General features: G+C 35.5%; 2 protein-coding genes across 2 annotated transcripts in view; both read left to right on the forward strand.

Annotated features, from left to right (window-relative positions):
- The window catches only part of MEI1 (meiotic double-stranded break formation protein 1), a 48,435-nt gene extending 42,925 nt beyond the window's left edge, over nt 1-5,510 (forward strand). The window contains exon 28 of the mRNA XM_039335588.1: nt 4,166-5,510. Coding sequence (XP_039191522.1) covers nt 4,166-4,176 — 11 coding nt within the window. The 3' untranslated portion in view covers nt 4,177-5,510. The remainder of the gene's footprint in view (nt 1-4,165) is intronic.
- CCDC134 (coiled-coil domain containing 134) lies at nt 1,806-12,764 on the forward strand. Its single transcript, XM_039335591.1, has 7 exons — nt 1,806-1,955; nt 5,808-5,920; nt 6,941-7,062; nt 8,442-8,526; nt 9,225-9,406; nt 10,766-10,837; nt 11,583-12,764. Exons 2-7 carry the CDS (start codon nt 5,818-5,820, stop codon nt 11,706-11,708), a joined length of 690 nt encoding a protein of 229 aa, XP_039191525.1. The 5' UTR covers nt 1,806-1,955; nt 5,808-5,817; the 3' UTR covers nt 11,709-12,764.
- The last annotated feature ends 6,727 nt before the right edge of the window (nt 12,765-19,491 follow it).

Genomic DNA, 19,491 nt, shown 5'->3' on the forward strand with positions numbered 1-19,491 from the left:
CTGTCTTAAGTGCTTGATCTCTGTAAACAAAGTGTTTTATAGATTTCATAAGTGATTTTTTTTTATTAATATAGAAGTACTGTGTTTTTTATAGCTAAGCAATCACTTGTAGTTCAAAGACTTTAACAAGAAAAGGAGTTTATAAAAGTAATAAACTGAAAACAAGGAGTAAGAGTAATATCTTATCCATATAAGGCAGAGGTGTCAAATTGCTGGCCCGTGGGCTGTTTGCATCATGCGGAGGCTGCACCCACCCCAGCACTGGCAATGCGAAAAAAAAGTCACGATGTGTTGCAACAGATCATGTGACACGGCAAATTTGACACCCGTGATATACGGTATTAACATTTTAAGAGAGAAAGAGGGTAAAGTTATTAGCTGGAAGGGCAACTAAAGTCTGTGAGGGGAAAAAAGATCAATACTAGGTCTAGCCTATCTAGCGTACCACTACTTCAGGAAGTCTGCTCCTAAAGTTTGTGTGTCTATTAAAGTATTAGCACATTTTCAAGATGTGATGGAAACTTGAAAAAACAGGTTTCTTAATGAGCAGCAGTGTGGTACTCTGCTTGCATGTCAAAAATTGCCAAATAATTTTCAGAACATTTACAGAGTTTCTGGTACTACATGGTCATGGCAGTTTTCTTGGCAATACAGACATGTTTTTTAATTGCCTTCCAGCTTTTTTTTAAAAATCCCAGCCTAACCTATAATGCAGGGATTTCACAGGATCTCTAAATTATTGACCTGATCTGTTCCTGCTTAATAGTTTTTGAATTAAGTCCAAGTTGTCTAAGATGCTTATTTGCCTTTAATCACTTTCATTCTCATCAGAATCTGCAACAAACTATGATTGTCTAAATGATGATGCACAAATGATAGTGTTAGGATAGAAACTGTCTTTATATACTTTTGTCTTATAGGCTAATGCAAGTATATAAGCTGCAGTTTGCATCTTGATGCATTTTTTGGCACTTGTCCCCTAATTCTCAACTTCCTGGCTGCAGTAACATGAAAAAAATAACCTGAACCAACGAATAATTTTATCCTTAACTCTAGCTCAATGATTAGTATTTAAACTGATTGTAATTAAATCTTTAGTTCTCCTTTTTTAACAATTATAATTTTTTCATACAAGATAAATGCTGATTACTATTTGCCATTTCTGCAGATCAAATGCTCAATCTCTAAGACTGAAAAAAAAATATGGATATAATGGGCTGAGTCATCTGTATGATGTCTAGTCTGCTAGTTTTGAAAGTTGCTCAGCCAATCTTCACAATCCAAGATTCAATGGATGCGTTTGTGAAATGGTAAATAATTACCATTTTATTACTGAGAAAATATGATTAGGCTGGCATAATAGCTGCCATTTAGGTACAGAGAATAACTGCACTTTATAACATCTCTATAAATAAGGTGCAATCTCATAATATTTTTCTGCATACAAATGCCAAACCTAAATATTTGATCATGAGGGTCCTAAAGATTTGCTCTTCCTGCAATAGAGCTGTGGAATTCAAATCATTAGAAGTAACAGAGAGCATCGTTACCAAGAATATTAATTTTTACTGAAACAATATTAGACACCAAACATGTTTTCATTAATATTTCTATTCCTCCTTCCTCAATTATCAACTCTTCACACGTTCCTGATTCACTTCCGTAATTCAGAAAAGGGCTTTACAACTGTAAGTCAAAAATCTGCAATTTCAACGAACCAATGACTATATAATAAACAAAAAAGAAAGGAACCGACAAAATTACAGTCGGAACTACAATGCAGGGGACTTTGGGAAGCCGGTCGAGGAAGTGACGTATTAGTGTAGGGTATGTGGTTTGCTAACAGTAGGACCAGTCAGCCGAAAAAAGGTACTGGGAAAAGGAAGCGATGTTGCAGCGTGACAGTCTCGTTGGAGTAAAATCCTGCTGTGGCGAATGGTTGATTGAGGCAGCTGGTAAGCATTTTTGTTAGGCGTCTAGTAGTGATTGGTTGGATAACAAGCATTTATCCCGGTCTGACGTGGGAAAAATATTCAGGGTATATTGCTGTTGAACTGCAGATTTTGAGAGATGATCTTGAACTGCAGGGCAAGCGGGAAAATACATAGTTTACCCAGTGCCGATTCTCCGCTACTCAAATGCTATAGAGAAGGTTGCATGCAGGAAAGGATACTGCTAGGGAAGAGAGGCCCAAATGAGGTATTAATATTGTGAAGCCTAATGAATCTCTTAGGAGCGGCAAGTAGAAGACAGAAGGTCCCCCTCTCTTCTCTGTGGTGATAGGTCTCTCTTCTCTCATTTTAGTAGATGGTTAAGCAGTTTCGAAGCACATGTGCCAAAATCCCGATTCTTTTATATTCCTTTCCGTTTTTAATCGAGGACCTCGACTCCCGTAATTCAATCGGCATGTTTTAGACTCGCCACACCACTCGCGGGAAAAGAGCAAGCCAATTAAATTGCCTGAAGTGGGACTTTGAAAAGCGAAGATTCCGCCGCGTTAATAAAACTACTTTCGAGCCCAGCTTGACTACTGATGGCTTCGCAGACAAGTCAGTGTAGCGATTTTGGCAACAAGCTCGATAAAAGTTTATTTTTTGTTATATGAATATATTTTGTAAAGCAATATTATAAATAAATAAGCTATCTACATATTTAACTCTGTTCATCTAAAATGCTTGATTGCCTGGTAGAAAAAACTTTAAGTAATTACTTCCAAGTACACTTTTTATATTCAGTTGGGTAGCCTCCTCTTAAATCTCTAAAATAATTCTCAGGCAACTACTGGCATTCAGGTTAATTTGTTTTATCACTTAGAGTTTAGCTTCAGCATGGGCTTTTTACCTCCACACTGAAATAACAATCTTTAGAAGTAATAGAGTGGCTATTATATTAACTTCCGTCACGAGGACCTGTAAGTGCACTATTGAATCCATAGCTTTCCCCTCTTTCTGAAGCTATAGCCCTATCATTGAAAAAATTTAACTTTTCTACCTCATGAGAAACTACATTGAGTTTTGTGCAGTGACTGATTCTTATTCCTTTATCCAAGACTAAATTAAAGATCAGGTGTATTGGAGAAGCAGATTCAGAAAAGATAGATTGTGTTGATATTGTATATCTGAAATGTCTTATATCCACCACAGATTAAAAATGTTGGGTTATCAGTCATTCATGCTATTACTGTAAATTCTTTTGTCTTGGATAATTTACTGAAACTCAAATCTGCACAGCTTTTGAAAGGAAGCTTTTATCTATATAAATATAAAAAATGATTCATAAAAGTGACTTATGACCATTTTTCACACTTACCACTGTTGCAGCATCCCCATGGTCACCTGATTGAAATTCAGACTCTTGGCAGCTGGCTCATATTTATGATGGTTGCTGTGTCCTGGGGTTATGTGATCATCTTTTGGGACCTTCTGACAGAGTCAATGGGGAAGCCAGATTCACTTAACAACTGTATTACTAACATATTACTGCAATGATTTACTTAACAACTGTGGCAAGAAAGATTGTACATGCAAAATTCATGTAATTATCTTCCTTAGAAATAGAAATTTTGGGCTCACTTGTCATAACTCAAGGACTGCCTGTATCAGTTGTCCATGTGTTCTGATCCTATGATCATTTTGTGTGTGTCCATTTCTGCAGCTTTTCAAGTTTGATTATATCTTTTTTCAGAAGGGCAGTCAGAATGGTTTCATATATAGCAAGAAAAAGATCTGATACCATGAGCCTGTTTTACAAGGTTGATCCCATGGAAAAGCAATTCTAGTATGGGTGTTCAGGTTTGAGGACCTAGGTAAAAGTATGACTATTATATAGTAGTGGGGCTTCTGGTTAAAAAAATAAATCAAGACCTGATTATCATTTGTTGGTGTGTTTCTGGCAAGATTTCATTTTGCATCACTTTGATTCATCAGAATGTTCAGCATATGAAACAACAAACATGAGATACTATATAGTATATCTCTGTAACTTGTATCCTTTATTGTGTTAAGAAGCACAGCATTTGCAGTGTAAGTAATTTCTATTAGTTATATTCTAGATCTAGATGATATTTACTTGTGCTTTTTTCATTTTCATTCAGAAATTTATTGAATGCACATTTCCTTCTCAACAGATTTCTTTGCTTATATAGTCTCTCCTTGTTTTTCCACAGTTTATGACTAAATTGAGTCAGTTACAGCATGTTTAAGGATTATCCTTTAAAGCTATTTGACGGTATATTTGAAATTATAGTACAATACTATATAATGATTCAATGTTTAAAGATGCACAAAGTTAAAGTTGTGTTAAGGTTTAGTTTAAAACTATCCAGGTTGCTGTTTCACTTTTCAGTAAAATGAAAAATACAGTTTTGCTAATATGATTATTGTGTTCTCTGACCATTGGGTATTCAGGAGAATATTTATAGCTCAGAGTTAAAATGAGGAATCCTTGATGCTCTCTGAGCTTGGTTGTTTTCTTGCAGATGTTTCATCACCCCAAACTAGGTAACATCATCAGTACTAGCACCTAGTTTGGGTAATGAAATGTCTGTAAGAAGACAACAAAGCTCAGAGAACATTGACTCCTTATTCAGGAATGATTGAAGACCTTTCTGTTTCTTTGCAATTTCTTTGGATAGATCATGTCCACCATATGATAATGTTCTTTTTAAGGATTTTTGGCATTTTGCTTTTTTCCAGTTTTGTGAATGCAAGCAGAGCATCCTGCATCCAGCAGCTGTTTCCAAGATAGCAGATTGGTTAATGTTTTCTCTAGAAATAGATGCCATGGACAATAATAATGTGGGAAGAATGGTATTGTGAAGTATCAGGATTTCTATTCCAGAATTTACTAATAAATTCTGGTTTCTCATTTATGAGTTGCCCAAAATATTTTTATTGTTTTTTACTCTCAATCTAGTATCCTTAGCAAGCTTTCTCTTTTTCAGTGCCTTGGAAAGTAAGATATATCTTAGCACATTGTGATTTTTCTTATTTATGTTTTCTGGAATTATACTTAATTGGTTTCAGTTCATATTTTATTTTAAGGATTTTCTAAACAGATTGATTTATTACTTTCCAGTACTCTTCTGAGGTTTTTTAAATATAACCATCACATGTGCTATCTATTGAAGAGATACTGAATGCCTTAAGTATGTATTGACTAATGCCCTTTACCAGAGATATGTATATAGCACTGTAGATACTAAAATCACAGCAGGAATAAACAAACACAGTTCCTGCTTTACTGTAGTGAACTCATAGACTGAATATCCTGAATCCATTTTAGTAACTTGAATTGATTTTGGATATATATTGCCAAATTAAACATGAGTGACATTCAGATTGTCTCTGAGGCAGGTAAAGAAATGATTGGAGAGGAGTTTATGGCTAAAATTTGGAACATATTTATTTATTTATTTTGATCCCAGCTTTATTGTCCTTATAAATAACTCAATATGGTAAATATATCTAATGCTCCTTTCTCCTCCTACTTTTCCCACTACGACAACAAACCTGTGAGGTGAGTTGGACTGAGAGAAAGTGACTGGTCCAAAGTCACCCAGCTGGGTTTTATGTCTAAAGCAGAACTAGAATTCACAGTCTCCTGATTTCTAGCCTGGTGCCTTAATGCTAGACCAAACTGTCTCTTGTTCCTGATGTACTACTATTCACAGATATAATTATAATGAGACCTAACTGGATTGACACTATGTAACCATTGTCTGTTATGGTGTATGCTTTTATATGTTTTTAATTTGAATTATGTAACATTGTTATTTCTCTGTCACTATCTTTTTTCCTCCAATATAGGTTTTTAAGAATGGATTATTTTGTGGCTTGCACATTTCTCTTTACACTCGTATTACCAAGAGGTATGACTACTGACACAGAGAAGAAAACCTCAGATTCAGGATTGGAAATCTGTATCCTTCTTTCAGTTTTGGGTCTTGGATTTGAAATTGGCCACCCCTGTATTTTATAGATTGACTAGGAGCAAGATGGAACTTCCTACTAAATTGGGACAATCTTGAGGCATCATGTTGGAATCCCTCTGGATTCATTAGAGACTCTTTTAAAGGGCCCGCAGTGTTGCAGAATTCCAGGGTTGCTATAATGTGCAGTTTGACAAAGAATGATCTGGCTGTAACAAAAGAAAACATTAATGTCTTCCATACTCATATCCTACCCAATGTGTTCCAAAATGAAGACCAAATCAAGTATGTGCTCATCCATGTATTTTGGAGCCACAATTATTTCTGACAATCCCATGGTTGCCATAGAATCCATCAACACTGAAAAACCTGTCCCATCCCCCAGTCATGGAGGTTGAAGTCATGCCAAATTGAAAGTCTCGGGAACTCCAATACCAACCTGAGATGAGTTTCGGGTGCTCATGCAGGCCCCTTCTGAGCAGCTAGGTAATCAGCACTTTAGCCCATTTCAACATGCAAGCATTCACAACCAATCATTTCTAGAGCAATGCTACTTGTCACTTCAAAACCAACTTTGGTTTTGATGTTGTGACTGTAGTAGGATTGGAAATCATCTGGAAAATTTCCAACGTACCCATTTTTGTACAGTCCGGTCTCAATAATATATATCGGGTTCATGTGTTTGTCTCCTATCTTATCATAGATGAGTGCAGTCTTATTCTGCATAGTCTGGTATTTACCAATAAGACCTAAAGACAGAGGCACCTGAAAATTCAATCACCTGAATTTGGGTGACTAGTATATTTCAAGTTGGATTTGTAGATTTCTGTTAGGATAGGTACTTAGATACTGTAGTTAAAATAAACAGCTACTTGGGGAAATGTTTATCTTTGAAGAAATATAATTAAAGGCAAAAAAATAGATTGGGGGATTATGCTATGTATTGTTATGTTGATGAGATCATAGAACAAAATATGGGACTTCTGTATGGTATGCTTGACCAAGTCACAGATAAGAAATTGTTTGAAGTAAAGCGCAAAGACCAAATGAATGCACTGAAGAACCTGATTGAACTCAATGATGTCAACCAGCAGTACAAGATTATAGACATCATGCTCAAGGGTCTTTTCAAAGTAAGCCTTGCTTAACTGAGCCTTAATTTTTTTTTATTATAGCATATTTCTTGAATACTCCTAAAGCAGGATTAGGAAAATAATGGAAAGTATAGTCCCCATGTCATTAGCTAATTGGACTGTGAGCTAATTCAACAGAGGGAGGAAGCACATTCACCATCCCACAAAGTAAATTGTTGAAAAAATTAGCAGCGGCCATTCTCAGCAGTTCTCGTTTATGATCTGGCAGCCAAGTGTTTGGGAAGAGAAGATGGTATCCTCGACCTATGACCACAATTTAGCCCAACATTTCTGTTGCTAAGCAGGACAGTTAAATGACTTTTGCCCCAGTTTATGACTTTTCTTGCCATAGATGTTAAGTGAATCACTGCATTTGTTAAATTAGTAACATGGTTGTTAAGAGAATCTGGCTTTCCCGTTGACTTTGCCTTTCAGAAGGTCAAAAAAGGTGATCATATGACCTCAAGACATTGCAACAGTCATAAATATATACAAGTTGCCAAGCAGCCAAATTTTGATCACATGACCATGGAGATGCTGCAACGGTTGTAAATGTAAAAAAGGGTCATAAGTCACTTCTTTCAATGCCGTTGTAACTTCAGATGTTCACCAAATGATGGTTGTAATTTCTTAGGCATAGGTTGGAGTTTACAGTAGTTACCTGTAAATGTTTTTATCAGCTACTTTTTCATGGGTTTTATCTTCATGGCAAAGGTTAATACAGGAGGACATTTTCAACAGCTATTTCAACAATATATCTTGACTACATTCACTTAATTCTTTCCTATGCCCTAATATGGAGCATCAAGACCTATTTCTTAGTATAAAAATATAGCATCTTGATATGTTTTGGATAATGATTTTTTTGGTCGTGGTTGAAGAACTTTAGTCTTAATCTGACAAAATGTATGTGGTACCTGTACTTCAGATACTAGGGCAGCCTCTAACCTGATGCCCTTCAGATATCTTATAATACAGATTCCATATTTCCTTCCCAGAGTATATTGAATTTGGGTTAGCTGGGTATTTTATTATTCTGCAAATTGTAATATTATTCTGCCATGGCACCTTTTCTAAATTCTCTAGCCCAGGGGTATCAAACTGATGGCCCGTTGGTTGGACACATCATCGGGAAACCATGCCCACCCCATTGCTGGCAATGGCAAAAAAGCTCTAATACGTTGCGCGATGTCACGTGACGTCACGAGTTTGACATGTCTGCTCTAGCCTGTTAAATTTACACCAGCTAGGTATCTTCATCCAATAGATTAGAAGAAAAGATTGGGCAAGGAGGATTTTAGGAGGGATTTGTTGGCACACATGTCCTTGTTGGGGCAGAATTGGCATAAATTGACATGAATTTCTGTTACAATGTGCAGGTTCTTGAAGATTCACGAGCAGTACTCATAGCAGCAGATGTTTCACCAGATGGGCCATTTTCTCATGATGAGAAGATCAAGGATGGTACAAACATTTTGCTTTCTAATCACAGTTTCTTTGTCCATTATCTTTTATCCATTAAATGTACAGCTTTGAGTTGTTAAGCAATACAGTTCTGACATACTGGCTACTCTTTCTTAGTCACTTCTGTTTTTGTGCATTGTTATTTATAATCATCATAAGATCATCATAAGTTGTGAATAGAGCCACATGCATTATGTATGAAACTTGAAACAGATCAGAATCTTGCTATTTTATTTTAGTATTTGAAGGGAAAATAATATTTTGAGGGATGACATGATTGATACTTTGATTATGGATTTCCTCAATTAAATATCCATTTAATTCCAGGTGTAGATATCAATAAATAGGTATCTAGGTATTCATATAGAAATGTCTACATTAAAGAAGTTAACTTATGTTCTAAGGTAGAGATCAGTGCTCTTTTTTAAGCACTTAGGTAACATTTAAATTTCCAAATGCTGCACTTCATTAGTCTGGATTAATGATATGCCTTATTTTTATGCTTAATCACTAATATAGATGAGAATTTTTACTCTTCTGTCTTCCCTTTCTTTCCCTTGATAAACATAGATTAGGAAAAATGTTTTATTTTAATTAATACTTAATGCAAAGCAATGGTTCAAGTGTGTTGAATAATTAGATTGTTCCCAAAAACCTGGAATTGGTCTGAGTTTTTCCTTGTAACTCTTTTTTCTTAGCCTATTCTCATGTGGTGGAGAATACTGCTTTTTTTGGGGATGTAGTCCTACGTTTTCCCAAAATAGTGCATCACTACTTTGATCGCAATTCCAATTGGAACAACCTTATTCGCTGGGGGATCAGCTTCTGCAACCAGACAGGCGTATTTGATCAAGGTCCCCACTCACAAGTATTAGGATTGGTAAGATAGTATGCCTGCTTGGCACTTCCTCTCAGTTTGTTTAAACATTTAGAATTGGGTAGTAATTCATACAAATTGGGTTAAAGTTTGAGGAAAAATATATTTGCTTGAAATGTTTAAGAATGTACAAATAGAAAAAAATGTGGAGGAACCTCATGAATCTGCACATAGTTAAGTGTTAATGTTAGATATATTCTAATATGAATGATTGTAAGTTCTTAACAAATATTTTAAATAGTCTTTTATATGCTGTGTTCGTCTGTTCACTGCTCAGAGTTTCTTCTGATAGATGGGCAGCTATGTAAGTTTGTTTAATAATAAATAAGTGAATGTATAGGCATTTTACATATTTTACTTAGATCAAACTTCCCCAACGTTTCCAGCTTTGCAGACAGGTGAGGGAGAGGAGATGGTTCCACGTGAGCAGCTTGCAAGTGCATGTGTGCACATGCAGCTCCATTTGTATGAGCGGCGTGCATGCATGCCTCTGGCTCACACAGATGGAGCACACAAGCATATACTCACCTGCTGCTTGCACAAGTGAGGATGCTCGCCAGCCATTTCTGTGGCCTGGTTGCAATCCCCTCACAGCACACTAGTGAGCTGTGGCCCACAGGTTGGGGACCCCTGACTTAGATGACTGCTTTACTCAAAAGTTGCATACTTATTACCACAGATAATTTGCATTTTGTAGTATATACATAGACATATAGAAATGTACTGATGCCATCTTAATAGCATATCTGCATGCTCTTATAGCCGTTATTTTGGTCTTTGAATTTAGCACATGTGTACTTTCTAAGTTGGGAAGTGGAAAAAGCGGTCACGACAAAGACTACAACCAACAACTTTGGTATTGTTATGCAAAAAAATTTCTTGGATATGTGTATAAAAATCACCAGGAATTAAGCTTAATTAGAAGGAGACTGTTTTTTCCTCTTCACATTGTAATACACAATGTCTATTTAAAATCTTTATAATTTGCATAGCTGAGTTATGGTGGTTATAGAATTAATAGGTCAGCTCAGACATTCCATTCAAAAGTTGGTATCATGCAGGATGCTTTATTTTACTGCTTTGAGAGAATTTGCCTTTAAAATACCAAATGAGAAAAGTAGGAGATGTATTTTTATTTAATAATTAATTTAACTTTTATGAAGTCAAATGACTTTTATGGATTTGCCTATGGTGACCCTGGGGGGATTAAAATCACATAAAAACAAGTGCAAAAACATTGCTGGATTCTGAAGCAGATGATTTCTTCAAGGGCACATAGGAGCCAGGACTAAGAGGTTGACAAGAAGGAGGGATAATAATATACAATAGATTAGAATTATTTTAATATATTTTCTTCCACAGATGGCTCAAGAGCTAGGAATTAGTGAGAGATCTCCAGATTACCAGAATCCCTTTAAAGCAGACAATTCTGAAGTAAGAGTCCACCTTATCTATTATTCCTCTCTCTTTTCTCTCTGATTATTCACAATTTTCTTATGAAGGAAAGAATGGAGCACCACTTGCTTGATGGCAGTAGTACCCAATGATTAGGTGATAATTCCTAATCATTAAATGTCATAATGACTTTTTTCTTGATCGCTTTAAATCAGAAACTTTCTCTGTAGTGATCCTATAAAAAGGCCAATCAAATGCATGTTTGCTTATATTATCTATAGGTAATATATTAAGTAGCATAGATGATTGACCCCATACAGGTTCTGCTTCAGATATTAGTTTGTCACAAAAGTTGGCAATAATGGTATGGTCACCTTGGAAACACATCTAGAGCTGGTCAGTTTAGCACATGGGAATATATGGATTTCCCTTCAATATTGTTTTAAGCCACTTACTCATTTACTGCAGAGATATGCAGGATGGCTTTCTCATGCTGTCCCTTTCGGCATCCATTATGTGGAAGGGGATACTATGACCTTGGAACTGGGAATTCTAATTAATCTTGTGGATTTGCTTTTCCTTTCTTATATAGGGTTCCAAATGTTTGGGGCAAAAGTACAGGGAGCCTGGTCTTCTGATTAGTAACTAGCTATTATCTCCTGAAGATCACTGAAAAGTCAAAGAGAAAAAGCTGGTGCCCCTAAAAGGAAGAGAGTTAGCAACCAAAAGTGTTATCCATATTTTTGATGCCAGAATCCCTAAACTCATTGTGTTTACTTTTTAGTTTTTCCCTGGTGCTAACACATTCCAGAAGGCTCTTCGAGAGGAAGAGAAGCGAAGAAAGAAAGAGGAGAAACGAAAGGAAATTCGCAAGGGGCCTCGCATCTCACGCTCACAATCTGAGTTGTAATTCTAATGTCATTTGCCCTATCACTGAAACTTTGGGAGTTAAAGCAACTGAAGAGGAATGCCCCTTTGTGACCTCAGGAAAATGACAAGCTGTTGAAAGGGCAGGGCTTAGAAGTGATGTTCTTTCAACAGGACATTGGCATCTATTAAATATCTAGATAGAGACCACGAGGTTTCAGTGCATATTTCCTTATGGGAAGAAAGACTTTTCCAAATATCTGGAAGGTATAGAATATGTCAGGGACTGTTCTTCATGTGTATTTTTTATCTCTCGTGGCTTTGCCAGTTTGTAATGCTTTTAGGAAAATGGGGCAAGAAGAGAGGGAATTCTGTGGTATATGCCATGTCTGCCATTTATGACATGTAATACTATGTATCATTATGCAATCAGAAAAGTAATATATTATTGCTGCAAACTGCTGCTGATTTTGTTCCTGGGCAGCAAACAATTTCTTCGAGAAAGTTTTAAATTCTGTTAGAGATGCACAAACTTGGAAATATTAGAGATAAAGTACTCTTTGAACACTTATTCTTTAAATTGTATGAAATGTGACTGGGAGCTGGGATACATCAAAATATATGGTTCCTTAAAATGTCATAATAATAATTCAGAGCCCCTGTAGTAATATCAAGTTTTATCTGGTTGTCAGGCTTTTTTCATTTCTTAAGGCTGTTAAAGTATTTTCTCCTAAAAGGGAAGAAAAGCTTTTGGTTGAGAAGACAGTCAATAAGGGTGTGCTCCACAAAATAATACCTTTACTCAAACAAGAGAATAAAGTACCAAGGTAAAGTGAATTTGTGTGATAATTTCATAATGCAGTATTACTACCACTACTTGAATGAAAATTATTGAAAAGCTTACAGAGTTCCAGTGTCAGTTTTAGTTACTACCTTGTGGTTTGCCAACACTACTTTTGAATTTCATTTGTAGTACTGTAGGTGTAGATCTAGTTGTAAACCATGTACATTTACCTTTATTGTTTGATAATCAACTTGATCTTGATTATTATAAGATACCTATTTGGCCTTAGGTATAAAAAAGCAAAGGCTAACCGTATGGATTTTGTTCTTTTTTGTTTGTTTATGCCACAAAAAATGACTAGCAGTAAGTTTAACATATGGGCAGTGAAATTCTGGAAGCATATTTTTGCTACCCCTACTGCCTGATTGTTTCACAGGAAGAAGTCGCCTTTTTTCTCAACGTTTTCAAGTGTTCTATTGTAAACCATCCAGAGAGTGCTATAAAACACTATGGGTTTGTATATAAGTCTAAGTGCTATTGCTATTGTTATTCTATGAAGGCTTTCATTTGAAGCAGAGTTCAGATTTCACCTTAACAATTAATTTTACACTAGAAATCAGCTGGTTTTGGGTCAAAATATGATTAGCATTTTTCCCCAATCTTCAGTTCTTCATTGGTGAGTTAAACCAGGGCTTTTCATCCTTTTCACCCATTGTACCACTTTTAGGATATGGCAATATCCGAATGCCACCAGTCGCCTAGCAAGGTGTCAAAAACTTGATGACCCAAAAAAAAGGAAAAAATTGATAAAGTACAGGTAGTCCTCGACTTACAACAGTTTGCTTAGTGACTGTTCGAAGTTACAATGGCACTGAAAAAAGTGCCCCCCAAACCACAACCGAGCAAGACACCTGCCTGCCTGCCCGGCGGCACTCTTCCTCCTGTCCGAGGTTGTTGTGAGCATTTCTGTTGAGGATTGGCAGTGGGGGTGGGGTGGGGGGTGTTTAGTTTTTATTCTCCCCGTCTGCTGGGTGGTTGCAGCAGGTTTTGGTCACTTCACATGACCCTGGGACACTGTGACCGTCATAAATATGAATCAGTTGCCAAGAATCAGAATGTAAATCACAAGACCCTGGAGATGCTGCAACATTCCAGCTGATCGGCACTTCTTCTGGGCTCAGCAGAAGCTCCAGGATCAGCACCGAGCTCCAGCTGGAGCTCGGTGCTGATCCAGGCGCTTCCACTGAGCCCTGACAGCTCTGCAGCTCCAGCCATCTCTTGCTCAGGCTTGTGCAATGCTGCCACCAGTTCAGCTCATTTCCCTCCTCCGCTATCACTTTTCTAGGATGGTCGCATACCACATGCCAGGTGCCAATGTACCACAGGTGGTGCCCGTACCACTGGTTGAAAAGCCCTGAGTTAAACTATGGATTTGCACATAGCCACACACAATCAAGCTGTGTGCATTTGGCATGGAACATTTACAGCATTTTGCAGAATGGGTAGTTTTTGCTAAGGTTTGAGGTTGAGTGAAACTAGGAGATCTCTCTATAGATTAAGAGAACTGGAATATTGTAAACCCCACACTTCTGTTGGCATTGCCTAAAAGGTGGTTTGCTCTTGGCAGGGGAGTATTTTGTGCAGAAGGAGAGTTTCAGGGGATACTGCATTTTGAGAAGGCTGTAAATTTATTTTTAAACAGAAAACCAGCTATGCTTGGTTTGGGGAAGGATATGTATTTAAATTGGAAATTAACTTTGCTGTTCTTGAATAAAACTGAAGTTTTAAAAAAACACTTCAACATGTTGTTCTTGTGAGCTATTTCAGTATGTCACAGGAAGAGGAGAGGGATTTATCATTTTTAGGGTGGATAGTTTTATTAAAAGGCTGTTTTAATATTATCTTAGCTGATGAGGTAACATTTTTTAATCAATTACATCTAAGTTTATAAAAGTTTTTTCTAATTGTCTTTGCAGTTGAAAACTGTTACAGTCAGTAGCTGTGCTAATCATTTTTAATTTAGAAGCCTAAGAGTATACTTTCATCCACGTTTGCAAATTGTGGTTGAATCTAAGGCATTGGCAAACTAATATCGAGGGGGCCGTTCTTCAGATAGTTAGGTACTAAGTCATGTAGAACTTTAAAAGTATGAGTATGTTTCTTAAATCAAACTTAGAATAGCAAGTGCAGCTCTTTCAGAATGAGCATAATGTGATTTCACATGGCTATATCAGTTAAAGTCCATGTAGATATACAAAACGCTAGATGGAGCTTGTGGACCTACTTCAACAGTAGCTCAACATATATCACATCATAGTAGTCCAAATGTAATCAGACAATTTCTTGCCAAGGAATAATAAATCTAATACCAGAAGCTGATGCCCAGGTTGCTCACTATTGTTCTATAATATAAGAGGCACTTGTGCTGCATGAACCAAGATTTTGAAATTTTATTATTAGGGGATATAGGCATCCTTTACAATCTCAATGGTTACAGCTATGAATTATGTGTTTATTTTTTAAAAATGACCTCAAATTGAGGATTGAATTAAAATAATTAGTTTTGATAGTTTTTCTTTACTGTTTATCTTCAACGACACTTGGACATGTTGCTTCAACAATATAAATTACCTGATTATCTTGAGAGCTGTTCTTTGTTGCTAAAATTTCAGTATACAACAACTGAAAGTATGATTTTTCAGTTTTTCCCATCCCCTAAATAATAGAATTATGAGAATTTTCTGCCCAATTTCTGGAAGGACAAAATCATATTTCTTTTATTTAATTTTTGTGTTGTTTTTTGGTATTTCACAAAAATATAAAATTGGATCCAATTATTTAGGCCATGTAATCTAACCCCATATTCAGTGCAAAGATCCAAATTAAAGCACCTTCAACAAATGGCTGTGATTAAATACATCCAGTGAAGAGCCAATGGTCAATGGATGGTTAATATCGGACCAGGACCAGGGATATCCAGGTTAAAGTTCATCTTAATTCATGATACATTTTTCTTCCGTGGATTTATCCAACCCCTTTTTAAAGTCATTCAGGTTAATGGCCATCACTACATTCTGTGGAAATGAATTGTACAGATTGGGAAATCTAGATATAGCACATTATTAAACTACACCATTAATCACAGAGTATCCCAAACATTATACAATTTTCTCACAGGAACTTGTTTAAGGCCTTGAATTATATACAAGATACAAGCTCAAACATAACTGATGAATAAAATGAGAAAAAAGTAATATATTTTGGTGGTAATTTGAGAAATATGAACTGTATGGTATTTCAAAATAATTATATTAAGACATGAAATAAAGTTAAAAAAGATATGCTAAGATGGGAAAAAATTACAGTTTTGATAGTTGGGGAGAATCTGATTACCTAGAATGTTATTTTTGTCTCAAACATTGCCTGTTTTGACAATTAAGGCACTGTTAAAAATAGCAGAAAGATATATCTATGTTTATGTGGGAGGGTAAAAAAAACATGAGTTAAGTACAAGGTATTACAAGTTGCTAAAGAAAGAGGAGATTTGAAATTATATTTTGCAGCTTGTTTATAGTGTAGATGGAAGATTGGGTGATGCTGAGAAATAGAAGACTATTGAAGTTAGAAACACATGATTTGAGGCTTGGGTGGCATGATGATTTATGGTTTGATAAAGTTAATGTCAATTTTAAAAGTCATTTTGCCATATTAAGAATTGCATCCTCATCCTCATCCTCACTGATAATATGGAATAGCTATAAATCCAGGTTGCCTCTGAAAATACCTCGGTGGCTCTCACCATAAGAAGCATATTATATAAGAGAAATGAAAACTAAATATAAATGGTTAACTTATAGTGACATATTAAAATTTTCTCAGGGAGATTTAAAAATAGTATCAATACCAGATTTCACATAAGAAGGATATACATGGGATGGCTTTGTTATCTACAATTATTAGATTTAAAGTAGATAAAAGGACTATTGGGTTTTGAACATTGCAAGACTGAATTGGAAACATAATTATGTACAAAGAACTGACATTTTTGCTAATGCATATAAACTTATTAAAATGTGAAACAGGAAAAAAGAATGTGCAATAAAATGGCGTAAAAACTTTGGCTATAACAGTGGGAGGATATATGTGTGAAAGAATTGAAATTCACATTGTTATAATCTTAAAGATACCTTAAGATAATTTTTATAAAATGAAATATTGTTGATACTTGTCTCTTGAAAAATTGTCTCAAATGTATAAAGATATTCAAATTTATACTGGAAATATAACCAATAAGAAGAGATTTTTTTATCATGCTTGGTGGACATGTAAAAGAGCTGAAAAATTGGATTCAAATGCATAATTAATTCAGAAGATTTTAAAGATTTTAAATTAGTCAGATTTATAAAGCTGACTAATTGACTAAAAGTTAGAAAAATCCCTTGGAATTTTGTTTTTATATAATAACACCAGCAAGACTTTTATATGTTTAATGGCAGAAAGATCTGATATTACTCACAATGGAAGAGTGGATGGTAAAGATGATGGAGCTTGCTGAAATGTCAAAACTGACAGATTTAATTAGAGAAAAGATACTGATTAATTTTAATGCTGATTAGAAACCCCCCCTTGGGCTTTTTGTGTGAAACAAAAATGCAATTATGATAAATATTTGATGATTAGAAAAAAATAGATGATAGAAAAATTAATGTTATGTTGCAATCTTAGAGTAAGCGGTCAATTTAAATTTATACGTATAATTATTGTAAAATAAAATCAAGTCATTTCTTCCCTCTTTGTTTTATATCTGCATTTTGGGATTTATTTTCTCTTTCTTTACTTTATTTGTTTTTTGTTTTCTAGTTATGAGGTCCTGTTGTCTTTGTTTTAAAAAATTATGAAATTATCATTAAAAAAAAGATTCCATTTTTTGTTTCTCTCCATTAAGAAAACTGCTCATTTACTCTTAGTATTCTCTTTCGCATTTGTTTTTTGTAGCAATTCATAAAAATACAGGTTGTCTTAACTCATGCTATGAGCCTTTGATGGGATACATCAAATGCTATAATATCCTTTTTTAATCTTTTTGTTTTTTCAGAGCTACTGTAAATATGCCCAGTTCCTTCAATTCCCCTTCATAGGACTTAATTTTTAGTCCCCTAGTCATTTTCATCAATCTTTTCTACACTTGTTTTAGTTTCTTGAAATCCTTCCACTGGGGTACCAAAAGATGGGATTTGAACAAAAAAAAGTACATTGAATGATTATCTGTTATTTTTTTATAAACAACTTAACAGTGGCAAACATATCCAACACACTGCTGTCCATTTAAATCCATCCTGATAGGATACAGTTGTAGGCAATAAAACTCATAAAGCAATATGTGGAGCTTTCACAAATTTTCAGTCAATGAGAAGATCTATTTCCTTAATCTATAGCTTTAGTTACTCATGCACATTGCTGTTCAATAGCATAAAGTCCTGGAATCAAGTGGAGTAAATGTTATGTCCGCATCAGAAATGCCCAATGGTATTTTTAATGGGAAAAGATGGAGCATTAACTCACTTTTGTCCTATGATTTTTATTTTTATATTAAGGGCACATAAGTGGTATTTAATGACTAGATTTTATTATGGCAAAGGTTCTTTTAGTTCCATGATCCAGTATTCTAAGATGGAAGGTGCATTATCCTGGATAAAAGTAAAATCTTCAGAGTTCAATTCCATGTCACTTTTTTTTTTTTTTGAAGAATACATACCCACAATCACTTCCCAGTCTTTTCCCTTCTACCCTGGTATTGCTTGGTATTGCTCTCTCTGTACTCTTAAGAAGTCCAAAGTTAGTAGGAGGAATATTTTAAGTTCATCTGCTGGAAAGGTTTTACTCTTGCATATAATAATAATAATAATAATAATAATAATAATAATAATAATAATAATAATAATAATAATAATAATAATAGTAATAATAAAGTTGGAAGGGCGCTTGGAGGTCATCTAGTCCAACCCCTTGCTCAGGCAGGAAACCCTATACCAACTTTATCAAATACCTTACTGAAGTCCAAGTAAATTATATCCATAGCATTCCTCTGGTCCACTAATTTTGTCACTTGGTCAAAGAATGCAATAAGATTTGTCTAGCTCTAGCTGTTTCTGTTTTTGAGAAACCCATGTTGGCCTTTAATAATGACTTTGTTTGCCTCTAGGTGTTCGCTGATTCTTGTTTGATTATCTTTTCCAGAATCTTCCCAGGTATTGAGGTCAGGCTGATAGGTCTGCAATTTCCTGGGTCCATTTTTCCCCCCTTTTTTGTAGATGGGAACTACATCAGCTCTTTTCCAGTCCTCTGGTAGTTCCCCTGTGTTCCAGGATCTTTGAAAAATATAGTTCAGTGGTTCTGAGATCACATCTGCCAGTTCCTTGAGAACCTTGGGGTGTAATCCATCTGGTCCTGAAGATTTGAACTCGTCTAGGCTGGACAGGTGCTCACTTACCATTTTCTTGCCTATCTTAACTTGTGTTTCTATTCTGTTTTTTATGGCACTATTTCTGATAGGTTGGTCTGTTTTTTCTCTTTGTGTAAAGACAGATGCAAAAAACGAGTTAAATAGTTCTGCTTTCTCCCTGTTGCTTGTCACCTTCTTGCCACTTTCACCCACTAATGGACCAATGATTTCCTTCACTTTTTTCTTGTTTTTTACATGTTGAAAGATGCTTTTTTGTTTTTTTTGACTTTGGTCACAAGCCTTAGTTCATTTTGAGCCTTAGCTTTCCTCACCTCATGTTTGCAGGCTCGGACTAGTTGCTGATATTCTGCTTTAGTTATGTGCCCCTCTTTCCACTTTTTATACTTGTCCTTTTTATCTTTCAATTTATCAGAGAGTTCTTTATGCAGCCATGTTTGTTTCTTTTGAGAGCTGTTATTTTTCTTCTTTGTTGGTATTGTGCTAGACTGGGTTTTTATTATCTCACTTTTCAAAATTTCCCAAGCTTCTTGAGTTGTTTTCCCCTTGAGGATTCTCATCCATGGAATCCTTCCCAAGCTC

Source organism: Crotalus tigris, unplaced genomic scaffold, assembly GCF_016545835.1.
Source record: "Crotalus tigris isolate CLP2741 ecotype Arizona unplaced genomic scaffold, ASM1654583v1 scf7180000017644.4837335, whole genome shotgun sequence".
In the NCBI taxonomy this organism is placed as follows: domain Eukaryota; kingdom Metazoa; phylum Chordata; class Lepidosauria; order Squamata; family Viperidae; genus Crotalus; species Crotalus tigris.